This window comes from Musca domestica, unplaced genomic scaffold, assembly GCF_030504385.1.
Source record: "Musca domestica strain aabys unplaced genomic scaffold, Musca_domestica.polishedcontigs.V.1.1 2, whole genome shotgun sequence".
Taxonomy (NCBI): domain Eukaryota; kingdom Metazoa; phylum Arthropoda; class Insecta; order Diptera; family Muscidae; genus Musca; species Musca domestica.
Genome location: NW_026712249.1, coordinates 88,069 through 102,598, shown reverse-complemented (window position 1 = coordinate 102,598; position 14,530 = coordinate 88,069). Strand labels below are relative to the sequence as shown.

At 37.5% G+C, this 14,530-nt stretch overlaps 2 protein-coding genes across 3 annotated transcripts in view; both read left to right on the top strand.

Annotated features, from left to right (window-relative positions):
- Window positions 1-14,530, top strand: part of LOC101890335 (probable cytochrome P450 28d1) — a 77,307-nt gene that overhangs the window by 32,382 nt on the left and 30,395 nt on the right. The gene's annotated exons all lie outside the window — the stretch shown is intronic.
- Window positions 10,748-12,663, top strand: LOC105262096 (uncharacterized). Its single transcript, XM_011295955.3, has 2 exons — window positions 10,748-11,382; window positions 11,440-12,663. Exons 1-2 carry the CDS (start codon window positions 11,157-11,159, stop codon window positions 11,481-11,483), a joined length of 270 nt encoding a protein of 89 aa, XP_011294257.1. The 5' UTR covers window positions 10,748-11,156; the 3' UTR covers window positions 11,484-12,663.

Genomic DNA, 14,530 nt, shown 5'->3' with positions numbered 1-14,530 from the left:
GGCAGAGAATTATCTATATAGGTCCACAATATCGTATAGCCCCCATATAACGGTAACCCCCGATATTCGGTATTTTGATGATTTTACCCACATTTTTCAACGGAATTGTCTGAAAATCCACACAAGGAGTTCCTTGTGAGTACTTTATACTTCGGCAGAGAATTATTTATATAGGTCCACAATATCGTATAGCCCCCATATAACGGTACCCCCCGATATTCGGTATACCTCGGCAGAGAATTATCTATATAGGTCCACAATATCGTGTAGCCCCCATATACCCCGTACTTTATACCTCGGCAGAGAATTATCTATATAGGTCCACAATATCGTATAGCCCCCATATAACGGTACCCCCCGATATTCGGTATTTTGATGATTTTACCCACATTTTTCAACGGAATTGTCTGAAAATCCACACAAAGAGTTCCTTGTGGGTACTTTATACCTCGGCAGAGAATTATCTATATAGGTCCACAATATCGTATAGCTCCCATATAACGGTACCCCCCGATATTCGGTATTTTGATGATTTTACCCACATTTTTTCAACGGAATTGTCTGAAAATCCACACAAGGAGTTCCTTGTGTATACCTCGGCAGAGAATTATCTATATAGGTCCACAATATCGTATAGCCCCCATATAACGGTAACCCCCGATATTCGGTATTTTGATGATTTTACCCACATTTTTCAACGGAATTGTCTGAAAATCCACACAAGGAGTTCCTTGTGAGTACTTTATACTTCGGCAGAGAATTATTTATATAGGTCCACAATATCGTATAGCCCCCATATAACGGTACCCCCCGATATTCGGTATACCTCGGCAGAGAATTATCTATATAGGTCCACAATATCGTATAGCCCCCATATACCCCGTACTTTATACCTCGGCAGAGAATTATCTATATAGGTCCACAATATCGTATAGCCCCCATATAACGGTACCCCCCGATATTCGGTATTTTGATGATTTTACCCACATTTTTCAACGGAATTGTTTGAAAATCCACACAAAGAGTTCCTTGTGGGTACTTTATACCTCGGCAGAGAATTATCTATATAGGTCCACAATATCGTATAGCCCCCATATAACGGTACCCCCCGATATTCGGTATACCTCGGCAGAGAATTATCTATATAGGTCCACAATATCGTATAGCCCCCATATAACGGTAACCCCCGATATTCGGTATTTTGATGATTTTACCCACATTTTTCAACGGAATTGTCTGAAAATCCACACAAGGAGTTCCTTGTGGGTACTTTATACCTCGGCAGAGAATTATTCATATAGGTCCACAATATCGTATAGCCCCCATATAACGGTACCCCCCGATATTCGGTATACCTCGGCAGAGAATTATCTATATAGGTCCACAATATCGTATAGCCCCCATATACCCCGTACTTTATACCTCGGCAGAGAATTATCTATATAGGTCCACAATATCGTATAGCCCCCATATAACGGTACCCCCCGATATTCGGTATTTTGATGATTTTACCCACATTTTTTCAACGGAATTGTCTAAAAATCCACACAAGGAGTTCCTTGTGGGTACTTTATACCTCGGCGGAGAATTATCTATATAGGTCCACAATATCGTATAGCCCCCATATAACGGTACCCCCCGATATTCGGTATTTTGATGATTTTACCCACATTTTTTCAACGGAATTGTCTGAAAATCCACACAAGGAGTTCCTTGTGGGTACTTTATACCTCGGCAGAGAATTATCTATATAGGTCCACAATATCGTATAGCCCCCATATAACGGTACCCCTCGATATTCGGTATTTTGATGATTTTACTCACATTTTTCAACGGAATTGTCTGAAAATCCACACAAGGAGTTCCTTGTGGGTACTTTATACCTCGGCAGAGAATTATTTATATAGGTCCACAATATCGTATAGCCCCCATATAACGGTACCCCCCGATATTCGGTATACCTCGGCAGAGAATTATCTATATAGGTCCACAATATCGTATAGCCCCCATATAACGGTACCCCCGATATTTGGTATTTTGATGATTTTACCCACATTTGTCAACGGAATTGTCTGAAAATCCACAAAAGGAGTCCCTTGTGGGCATTTTACCGCCTCAAAATGAAGTGTCTATATAGGTCCACGATATCGTATATCCCCCATATAACTGTAACCTCCGATATTCGGTATATTGATGATGTTAGCCACGCTTTTCAATGGAATTGTCTTAAAATCAACACAAGTAGTTCCTTGTGAGTACTTCACCCCCTGAGAGAGAATTGCCTATACAGGTCCACGATATCGTATATCCCCCATATAACGGTACCCCCCGATATTCGGTATTTTATGATTTGACCCACATTTTTCATCGGAATTGTCTGAAAATCCACACAAGGAGTTCCTTGTGGGTACTTTATACCTCGGCAGAGAATTATCTATATAGATCCACGATATTGGTACCTCATATAACGGTACCCCCGATATTCGGTATTTTGATGTTTTTAGCCATATTTTTCAACGGAATGGTCACAAGGGGTTCTTTGTACACAAGGGGTTCTTTGTGAGCACTTTACCCACCGACAGAGAATTCTCTATATAGGTTAACGATAACGTATAGCTCCCATATAACGGTACCCCCGCGATATTCGGTATTTTGATGATTTTAGCCACATTTTCCAATCGTATTGCCTGAAAATCCACACATGGAGTTCCTTGTGAGTACTTTACACGCAGACATAGATTTGTATTTATAGGTCCACAATATCGTATATCCCCCCATATATCGGCACCTTCCTATATTAGATATTTTAAAGATTTTAAAAGAATTTTTATTGGATTTTTTTTTTTTTAAAATTTTCTAATTCGTTCCAAATGGTGGAGGGTATTCAAAGTTCGGCCCGGCCGAACTCACTGCTTTTCTACTTGTTAATATTAAAAGCCCGTATCTTTATGTCAAAGTAATACGCACACACACACACTTTTACAACTGTTGTTCATACAGGGTGATATGAAAAAACAACCAACTTCAGACTGTTGTCATTTCTCGTCAACTCGTCCGAGAGCTGTTAAAATTATTCCAGTGGCAGCTCATTTCATTGTTTACAAGCGTACAAAAGCATTTTGGTGAGATTTTTTCAGAAAAAAAATTATTCGTGTTGGACTTCAAGCGTGATAGTGTGATTTCTTTATATTTGGCTGAAAACCCACAAGTGGCTATCGTTAGAGCACTCCAGCATTTAAATGTGAATAAAGTTTTTGTGCCTCGTACCATCGCTCCTTACCCTGATACTGGTAGCGTTGCCCGACGTAAAGGAAGTGGATGGAAGAAAACAGCCACATTAGCAGAAATGGTTCAAAAAGTAATGAAGCGACTTGACCTCCGCTCGTATTAATAGACCGTGGCATCAGAATAAATAACGAATACTATCGCGAAAATGTGCTGGAGGGTATATTAAAGCCTTGGGCACCCAAATATTTAGGCCTCAGACTTTGGACATTTCAACAGGACTAAGCACCATCGCACTCAGCTCGCGCCACCCAAGAATGGTTACAAAATGAGGTCCCTCGCTTCATTTCCAGCGCACAATAGCCACCAAAATCTACGGATACCGATCCGTTGGACTATTGTGTCTGGAGTATTTTGGAAAGCAAGATAGGCATTAAAAAATACCAAAGCGTCGATCACTTCAAGCAAGCGCTTCGCCGGAAATGTGACGATTTCATTGGCCGTTTGAAGGCCATAATTCGTGCCAAAGGTGACCAATTCGAACGAACCTAAACTTTCATTCAATAAAATTAAAAAAAAAATTAAAATTTATGGTGTTTGACTTTGTTGCAGTTTTTTTTTATCACACCCTTTATATGTCCTCCTTCATTTTGCGTCATAAGCTAATTTTGACCTTTTTCATCATTTTTTACAGCGGTCTGGACTGATGTCTCGCTCGTTGCCTCTGGTAATAGATACATCGGAGGCAATTAAAATTATGGACTCGGAGGAAAAGTTGGTTCCAACAGGTTCCAATTCAATTTTCACAAAAGAACTTGCTACTTCGAACCCACTTACAGTCCCGTTAACTTCATCTTCGAATTTCAACGACGCGATTGTGGACACCAATGCCGTTTCATTCGAGGACCAGATACAGTCGGACGAAAGCGACGGACAGCCGGATAACTCGCTTTTCGTGTGGAATCCAGACATGAAGAACGCTGACATTGCCTCGATTGAACCACTTCGCCCATTGGATTTAGACCTACTGGCATCATTGACAAAGTCTCATCGACCTCTACTCTATGCAATGGTAGCTGTCATAATCCTCCTTGTGCTAATCATTATTTTTTGTGCCTGTTCCTTACGTAGTCCGAGGCAATCTGAGGACAAGGTGATGCTCATACCTGAAAACCACAACATTAATCGACTCATCGACTCGAAGTCGAAATGTCCACATTTTCCCGGGCAATTGCCCGAAGTTTCGTGCACATCTCAAGCTACATGTTCTCGGCACATACCGCGAGTATAACTGTAACTGGGCGAAGACTAAGTCTAAATTAAACTGCAAACAAATAACTACCAACCCTGTACATCTTGCCCAAGGAATTTATGTAAAAATAGTCAAAAACCAACAAATTGCCGTTCTAAACATAATTCTCCATTGCATTGCTGGTACAATGTGTGATACGACGGTACTCGATGGCGTACAACTTTTGAATACTACAAACGTACAAATATTTCGTTTAAAATAACTGTGAACATTGTTATAATTATGTACAGAAGTGAGTGGGACAGGGAGCACAACAAGCAACAAGCATCCCCCAAGCGAGAACCTGCCATCGTTCGACGGATTAAGAACACTGCAACTACAATATAAACAAATGATTGCCACTCCTCGGTTCACTGGGCCTCTCTGTAGGTCTCCATTTTTTCAGGCAAATAAAAATCAAAATTTTTAATATTAGAACAAATTTAGAAGAAACTTTATACAACATTTATTGCGAAAGTGACAATTGGCGTAACCTATTATCCGCAATCAAAATATGTGCATGCCAAAAACCTAGGTCGGGGCAGAATTTAAGATTTCTACACTAAACAGCATGAAATAGTACATGGTTACACTATGTTGCACACATTCAACTGATCAGTTAGGCAATAAATTGAATATGTTGGGCATGGAAACGTCGGATACGCCGCTATCTTGTGAATACGGGATGTAATTAATAATTAGATTGTTATGCACATGTTAGCATACGCCTGGTTGGAAACAATATCTGGCTTCCAATTAGTTTTTTTCAAAGGACTAGCAATGTGTCCATAGATCCAACTACGATGAGAAACTAAGCTTAGAAATAACAAACCACATCCATGTATATCGGTATATTTTATTGATCCAAGAAGTTAGCTTGTTCTGCATTAACTAATTTGTAAAATGAACTGTATATACATACATATATTATTATATATTGAAACGTACACTAATAAATAAAACAAAACTGGAACTTTACATGGAGCCGAATTTATGGCCAGATAGTCATTAGAATCATCACTTTCACGCAAGTTGGAAGTCTCTTCTATTTCAATGCATTGAACGTTGCGATATCAGCGTGATTGCTCTTGTAGTCCTCAACCAAGACAATTCTGCTTTGAAAAGGATTTGCGACTCAATGCCCGAGAATGGCTATGGCGTGCATTCGAGACTACAATGTGACAACAATTATAAAGGAAATGTGATAGCACACCTACACATTTGTTTGCAAGCAATAGCTGGAAATGACCTTGACACATTCCAGCGAAGAAACAAATCCGAAATTGGCTCATTTCAGTGTCCTAATAATCGGCTTAAATAATGAATTAACTCCGCTTTTATTCCGCCTACAATCATCCTTATAACTATTTTTATTAATTTTAAGTGTAGACGTTTAAGGACTTATCCACTATATACATACATGCATACATACATACATACATGCATACATCCAGTGCTATAAATGTTCACAGCGATATTCTTTACAAATATTTTGTAAATTATCTACTACCGCTTCTGTTACATATTTTCGTTTGGAAAGTTAAAATGAAACAAATTATTGCGATTCAAGCTACTACTAAATGCAACCGACGGTACATTCTAATACGCAGACGTGGTACCTCAAGCTAATATTCAGACTACACAGATACAGACCCAAGTGAGTGGAGGACAACAAACGTAAGTTAATCTGAGTTACCAGCACTGTAAGGTTCTACGTCTGCAACAACTAGACTTTTGTAATTATTTTTACTATCGTAAGTTATTTTAAGAGATGCTATTCTTATTAAAAATAAAATCACAAATTATCCATAAAAACTTAGGCGGATGCCATTTCTTTTTCGATCGGTAAGTAATGATGGTGGCCGCAGTCATTTGCCGACATTGATATGTTTGCTTCGACCAACGAGTATTTACAAGGTGAGACAGTAAGCCATATGTCAAGATGTCACATGCACAATGCATAACAGAGGTCTATGTTTTATACCATTTAAATGCATATCTTCGAATAGGTTACACAGGAGGGGAAAAATAAATGTATTTTTAGCTCATTTTTCCCTGGGAACGTTTATAAATAAAACAAGTAAGCAAAGGCTATACCCTACAAGACAATAACATGTTGAAAGACGCCTTATGTCCAAATCCATTTTCGAAGAATTCATTTTTGAAATGATGTCATAGAGCCCTGCCCAGATGTTACCCTTAGCTTTTTGACCGGGAGCATTTCCACAATATTAACGCACTCTGTCGTGTTCTTAGGCATTCAAAACAATTTCACACGAAGTTGTTGTCCACTTTACAGCTTAATATAATCCAATGGTCATCCAAAATGCTAGACTTCTTCCCGGTACTTAACTCTAACTTCAGGCAAAATTGCGATTGGTTTTTAATTGTGACCCGTAGAGCGACTGCAAAGTCAGGAAAATTTTAATTTTTTTCGTCCACTTGAACGCCTAAATATGCATCTTCGGAACAATAGGCTTTAATTCTGACCCTAACCCTAACCCCATGCAAAATTTCGTGTGCATCGCACGATAATTGCGATATGTGTATAATACCCCCAACACATAGTGTTGCAGGGCGTAGAAAAACTTTAGAAAATGTTCACTTTAATATTGTAAATCAAATTGAAAAAAACGCTTGCGATGAAAAATATGACAAAAATTTAAAAAATGTAACAAAAAATATTCAATTTTTGAATGGAATATTTTTACGTGATTTCTTCGATATTATCCTTTTCTGGCAAGATACCATTCCGAGTTGATGGCAGAATGACTAATATATATTTCTTTTACAAATATATTGTATATATTTTTCTATATATCCCATATCTTGACTATCAGCATCACTGTAATGCTTAGAAGTGACCTCTTAATGCTAAAGTTATGGTTTATTTTACCCGCTAAATATTGTCTCGTGGAAATTTTTCTGTTTTTGGTCCAATTTTTCCTTTAAATATTTTGCGATCATTTCCAGAAACCTCCATTTTCAATTTCGCCATAATTGCGACCCGTAGAGTGATAACAAATTAACATGGACAGACGGACAGGCAAACATAGCTAATCGGCTCAGATAGGGAGTTAGTTTCCTATGTCGGGGCCAATATTTCGAGGTGTTACATACTTTTTGGCCCAATCAAACTCATAATACCCCCAACACATACACAAAATTAATTGTTTTGCTCTTCCAAAATCAACAAATAATATAATTTCCTTCAAATTTTTTTCCAGAATATTTTTTGGCTTCTAACTAGTACTAGTACAGTACTAGCTGAGCCCCGTGTGCTTCTCAACCCCTTTTTATTTTATATACATTCAAAATTTTTATACGATTATACGTTGACTGAAAAAAAAAACAAATTCAAAAATTAAAAATAAATTATTGTAATACTTTAATCCGTAAATAAACCGGGCTATTTGTTTATTTACGTATCTACCAACGCGTGAACATGACAGGAACAGTTGACCATGAGAAAAGCAGGAACATGCCAAATGCAGTCCATACCCGAAGGGGTTTCTTTCGAATTTATTAATTTCATAGCAAATAACAAGCGTGCAGGGAACTGCAATCTTTTGAAGTTGAGCGGCATTTCTGTTGCAATTAGTGAATTCGAGGTAGTGACATACTGCCCCGTAATAATCGTATCCTCAATTAAATTCTTGTGTAGTTTTTTACTCTTAGGTTAATACCATTGCCAAGACGTTGTGGCTCAGTGCTTCTTAATAAAATAATGTCACAATCGGAACCGATTTCAATATAATTTGACAAAATTTACTTTTACACCATATTCCGTCACACCCTCCATATTTCTTTGAAATTGGAGGTACATACCGTGTTTGGTGCATCATATATATGAAATCGGCCAAAATATATACGGGAGCTATACCCAAATCTCAACTATTTTCAATATAACTTGGCAATTTTTTTGGTATCAAATTTTGTCTCTCTGTCCGAATTTCATTGGAACAGGACATATATATCGCGTTGGGTGCATCAAAATATATATGGCCGAAAATATATATGGGAGCTATATCCAAATCTGAAACGATTTCAATGTAATTTGACAAATTTATTTGTGTACCAAATTTAGTCACTCATGCCGAATTTCATTGTAATCGGATCATATTTTTGAAAGAAAAATTAATAATTTTTCGCGCTATTTAACTCATTTTGAATTTTTTTCAAAATTATTCGTTTAGCAGCATCTCATTGCCAAAATGTATATTCATAATTCCATTGTACATACACAAACCAGAGATGGGAACCTCTTTTTATTCAGTGAAATTTGACAAGGTGAATTACATAATTATTTAACTATTATAAACTTCTCGGTATCATTGTCAACAAAATATGGTAACATACTTTAAAGTGGTAAATGTATTATTGAAACCAGAGCTCCGATTAGCTCGATTTTACTCGCAATGGAAGAAGTGTTGGAGCCAAAAAGCTCGAAATAGGATAAGATTTTGCCCTAAATAAAAAATATTTCTTGCCTAAATAAAAAATATTTCTTCTTGATACCCCTGCGTTGATATCTGCCCATGATAAAAGCATGTATTAGAAAAAAGGTAAAGCTGATAGTAATGTTTAGACATCCACGGCGAGCTTAGCTGTCTAGCTAAGGAGGCGCATTAACATCAAGTGTAGCCTAACGACACTGTCGTGTTTTCTTGCCATCCCCAAAATACTGGGGTTCCACAGCATTCAGAAAATGTACCCTGGTAAAGATGAGTGTTCTGTGTTATTAATGTGTCATTGTCCCCGTCCGGTGTAGGTTTCTAATTGCTGTGGCTGAAGAAACTGGAATAAATCAATCATCGCTACGGTCAATGAACAAACACCATCGTTAGGTCAACCCAGGGCCCTTTTCCTTTTTCAGTCAATACCGTTAAGTTAATTGGGGTTTCTGTGGTTTGTCAAGCACATTTTGCAGACACTCTTAACGATCTATTTGACGAGGGTAAATATGAATTCATTATGTTTTGAAGGAGGCATGTTATGCGAAACATTTCAAAATTATTCCATTTGAAATTCGAAGTATTTCACTTGCAATTCGAATCATTTTATTTGTAATTCGAAAAAGCAAATGTGAAGCCAATACAAAATGTTTGAGATTTTTTTTTTCGAATGTCAAATGGAATAATTCGAATTTCAAATGAAATAATTTCAATAAAAAAATTATATTTTGTGGTTTTACATAACAATTTGTCTTTACAAAAATTTTGGAAAAATACATTAACAAATTCTGTCAGTTGTGGAATTCATTATCCAGTTAGTGTAAAATGTCTACGTGTCCAGTAAAGAAAGATCAGAAGTCGGTCGGGCCACATATAGATGCCCTATACAACTATACATATTTAGTAGAGCTAGCCGTAGGGGAATTTATATGAAGTACATCATAGCAACGATTTTGTTTGTCTCTTTAGACCAGTTTAATCTGATATGATATAACTTCGAGATTATATATACACATAATATGTGAAATCGGATGATACTTTCCACTAAGTTTGAAACACGTGATTTAAAGCTGCATTTGGTCGATTGGGCCGAAATGTTATTCTACCGCGATCATCAAAAGGAACTACGGGTTTATTTCCTTCTGCACGTTACAAACAAATGCACGAAGACAAAGTATGCTTAAGGGTATGAATACAGAAAATAATCAGCGCATTCTTAACCATTGAAACAAGTAAAGAAGCTTACCAATTTTTGAAAAAATGGCCCTATGCGAAATCGTAGACCAGTATAGCCTATTATCTGCCAAAGAAAGCGCCACTTATTACAAACTCCAAATACCAAGCTTGAGTTAATGTAGCTAATAACATCCAAATGCTGGGAGACATCGTTATATAAAGCTTTATCTGCCTAGTTCATTTAGTTCGAAAGAATTAGAATTTTATGTTGAACAGGAAAAAATATGTATACATATTTATATTTTGTACTTATTTTGGAAATATATATGTATTTACACGATGTCGCTACCTACTCAATTTGCCTTGCTCAACTGCTTAACAACCACCAAAATTTACAAGCCCGAGTGCACCTACTGTTTAAAAGCCTCACCCCATTCAATCTAAAAATTAACTGACAATACGTCATAACAAACCGAACCACTCGGAAAGAAGCGACTATTCTAATTTTATGTAACGAGCTTTCGGCAAACTGCATGACAACGCTAGCATTGCCATCCAAAGCGTCGCATGATCGATGTTGCTAACCATTTATTCTGCTTTCGAATTACCTGCAGATAGAAGCAATATTTTAGAGAGCGAACGACGGCAGAAAACCACAAGTCCACAGCGGGAGGTGCGTTTCATTTGAACAAGTGTTTAGCAGTCGAAAGCTGAATGAGAATTACTCATGGATTAAGCTCTGAGAAATGTGTGAATGGTCGTCAACATCCATGGCAAATTCCACCGCGGCATTTGTAAACAGAGCACGGGAGAGGGAGCACACTCCGGTCTCCGGTCTAATTGGACATTCATTATGCGCGGCTAGAAACCGTTCAGCCAGATATTAACTAATAAAAACCTCAGTAAAAGTGCAAAAAGTGAATAACAACAATAAAAGATCGTTTGCGGATTTGTAACAATACAAAAACAAACATTATTAACAGTTCCATGTGAGATGAGCATTCGCACAGATGATTGTGTCCGGGAGCATGTCGAAGAGGGTGTCGGTGCTAGCTGCATTAAGTTTTACGATTTTATTGCTGCTAGTTGTGGTTGTTCTGGTGGTCCGAGGGAGTTCGTGTGGTGGACTGAACGACTGTGATCCCTTCAAAGCGGTTTGCGCATCGACCAGGAACGAACATCAATTCTTCTACAGCCAGTGTGACATGATCCGTGACAATTGTTTGACAGGAAAAGGTAGCACTGCATACAGAATATTTGACAACACGTTGTTGATACTTGATTTCATTTCAGATTGGAAACTTGATCATTTCTCCCACTGCAATGTAAACGTCTGAGGGCATGCGTTGCATACGTAGCTGTCCATTCCTATGCCAAAGTATTTTACCAAAAACAACTGTTGAATCTTCAAAGACATTTTACAAAAACCAATATTTTTGAAAACTAATATTGTTGCCCGCTGCCGAAACTAACAAGAACATTTTAAAATAATAAAAAAGTGAACCATGGAAGAATGAAAAAAAGCTATTCTTATTTTTTCAAATGTATAACTTTGTCGAAATAAATCCATTGTATTTACACAAATCGGAGATAGGAACCTGTTTCCCATCACTGTCAAAATTGACAAAGTATATTTCAACAAATCCCAATATCACAATACAATTCTAATTCGATTTAACAATGTCCGCCTTTCGGTCTGATCAATAGATACCAATCTTTTTAGTGTTTTGAAATTTTTAACTTCATTGTCCAACACATACAGGGTGAGTTGAAAAAACTGCAACCAACTCTAGACTGCTGTCATTTCCAAGCCACTCGTCCGACAGCTGTTCAAATTATTCCAATGACAGCTCATTATATTGTTTACAAGAGTACAAAAGCATTTTGGTGAGAATTTTCCAGAAAAAAGTTATTCCTGATGGAATTCAAGCGACTTGATCGAAACCCGCGTCGCAGTGGCCCGTGAGCTGAACATATCGCTATATTCCATTCGGTAAAGCCGTCGAAATTCCAAAAAGTGCAAGAACTTGCATCGCAACAGAAAGAAATAGACTCAAAAGAGCTAAAGAGTTGCTTCGCTTGGCCGAAAGTGGTGAACTGCGAAATTTGGTTTTCTCCGATGAGAAAATATAACAGCCGATCGTATTAATCAACCATGGCATCAGAAAAAATGTCGAATATTATCGTGAAAATATTCTGGAGGGTGTATAAAAGCCTTGGGCACCCAAATATTTAGGCCGTCGACTTTGGACATTTCAACAGGACTCAGCACCATCGCACTCAGAACGCACTACCCAAGAAAGGTTACAAAACGAGGTTCCTCGCTTCAGTTCCAGCGCACAATGGCCATCAAAATCTGCAGATACCAATCCGTTGGACCATTGTGTCCAGAGTATTTTGGAAAGCAAGGTTGACACTAAAAAATATCAAAGTGTCGATCACCTCAAGCAAGCGCTTCGCCGGGAGTGGGCCAAAATACCGCAGAGTAACATTCGGGCTACTTCCTACATTTTTTGCTTTCATTCAATAAAATTTAGAGAATAAATAAAAATTATGGCGTTTGACTTTGTTGCAGCTTTATTATCTCAACCTGTGTGTACATTTTTTCTTCACCTATGGTGGAGGGTATTGAACGCAACCCCAAACTGTTTCACATTGAAAATTGAAAAAATATAGCTTTTCAAGCGCAGTCACCCACATCAGACTGTAGGGTAAGTGAGCATGCATACATGTGTACAAGAATGCATTGGCTGACTTCCGTCTGTTGACTATTTATTTCACTTAATGCACGAAACCTTCTACTGCCTTTATCTATTTATTCACCAACAACACTACATAGTGGTTAAAGTACTCGATAATAATACTTAAGAGGCAGTTTGCACCTGTAGTAAGTTTAATGTTATGTTATGTCACATTTTCATCCATAAGTGAATCATACTGTGCCCCCAACGGCATAATTAACATCAGCATAACATTCTGTCTATTTAGCAATATCTGTCTGTCCGTCTGTCCATCGGTAGAAATCAGTCTAGCTTCCTCACAAAATGAAGTAGGTTTATAAAATTTTACCCAGTTGTGTGTTTGTTCTACAAGACTTTTGGTATTGAAAATGGTTATATAGGTCCATATTTTGGTATAGTCTCCATATAATTGTACCGACAGATTTACGATTTTTGACTGCTTTTGCCACAATTTTAATCCAAATTTGCTGTAAATTGGCGGTATATGTATCCATTATGTTAGAAACATCCTATATTAATAGTTCGGCCCGGCCGAACATACTGTTTTTTAACTTGTTGATATATGTCTAGAATTGGGAGTTTCAAAACAAAAACAATGTTGTGTGTAAATATCGAATGAATGTTCATTTTGATACCCTACAGGACTATGTGTTGGGGGTATTATAAGTTTGATTGGCCCAAAAATTATGAAACATCTCGAAATATTGGTTTCTCACATAGGAAAGTAAAAATGGATCTTCCTATCTCGCCGAGCTTAGTCGATCTAGCTATGTATGTCCGTCTGTCCATGTTATTTTGTAATCACACTACAGGTCGCAATTATTGCCCTTTCCTCGCGAAATTAAAAATATATGTGGGGTTATGGTCAGAATATAAGCCTATTGCTTTTGGAGATGATCGGGATGGAAATGGACCAAAAACTGAAAAATTTCCTAATTTTGCAGTTGCTCTGCAGGTCTCAATTATAGACCAATCGACGCGGAAGTTAGCATGGAGCTAGAGCTTAGGGCTGGGCAGAAGCTTTCCAATTTCAATTGTCATCGGATAATATTTAGTAGGCGAAATACACCATAACATTTGTGTTAAATATAATCCAAATTTTCCATTAAACCGCGAATACTGTTAATCCCGCCGAAATCACAAATATACGAAAAGGTCAATTCTGACTGTTGCGTAGATGCCGATAATAAATATATCGGATATATAGCGAAATATATACATTCTGTATATACAAAGAAAGAGGGTGTTACCTAGAATGCTTATATCCCAAAAATGACTAGACAAATTTTGTTGATTCAAAATGCCCTCTTGGCATAAAAAAATATCTAATAAAATCACAAAAAAACGCCAATAATAATGTTACGGAGAAGCGTCTTGCTTTTGGAAAAGATCGCAAAATATGAACCAAAAACAGAAAATTATTCCTGATCGCACAATTGAAACCAATCGACACGAATCGATATTTAGCTGTAAAATGAACCGCAACAACTAATAGCACCACGGAGTGCGCTTCTAGCACATTGTAGAGTTGTAGGGTATCACATGGCCGGCCACGAATGACTATAGCCTTTGCTAACTTGTTAATTTTGAAAGTTGGATGTTGTCAATGTCAATTCGCATGAGATTAACTTATATAATTTTGG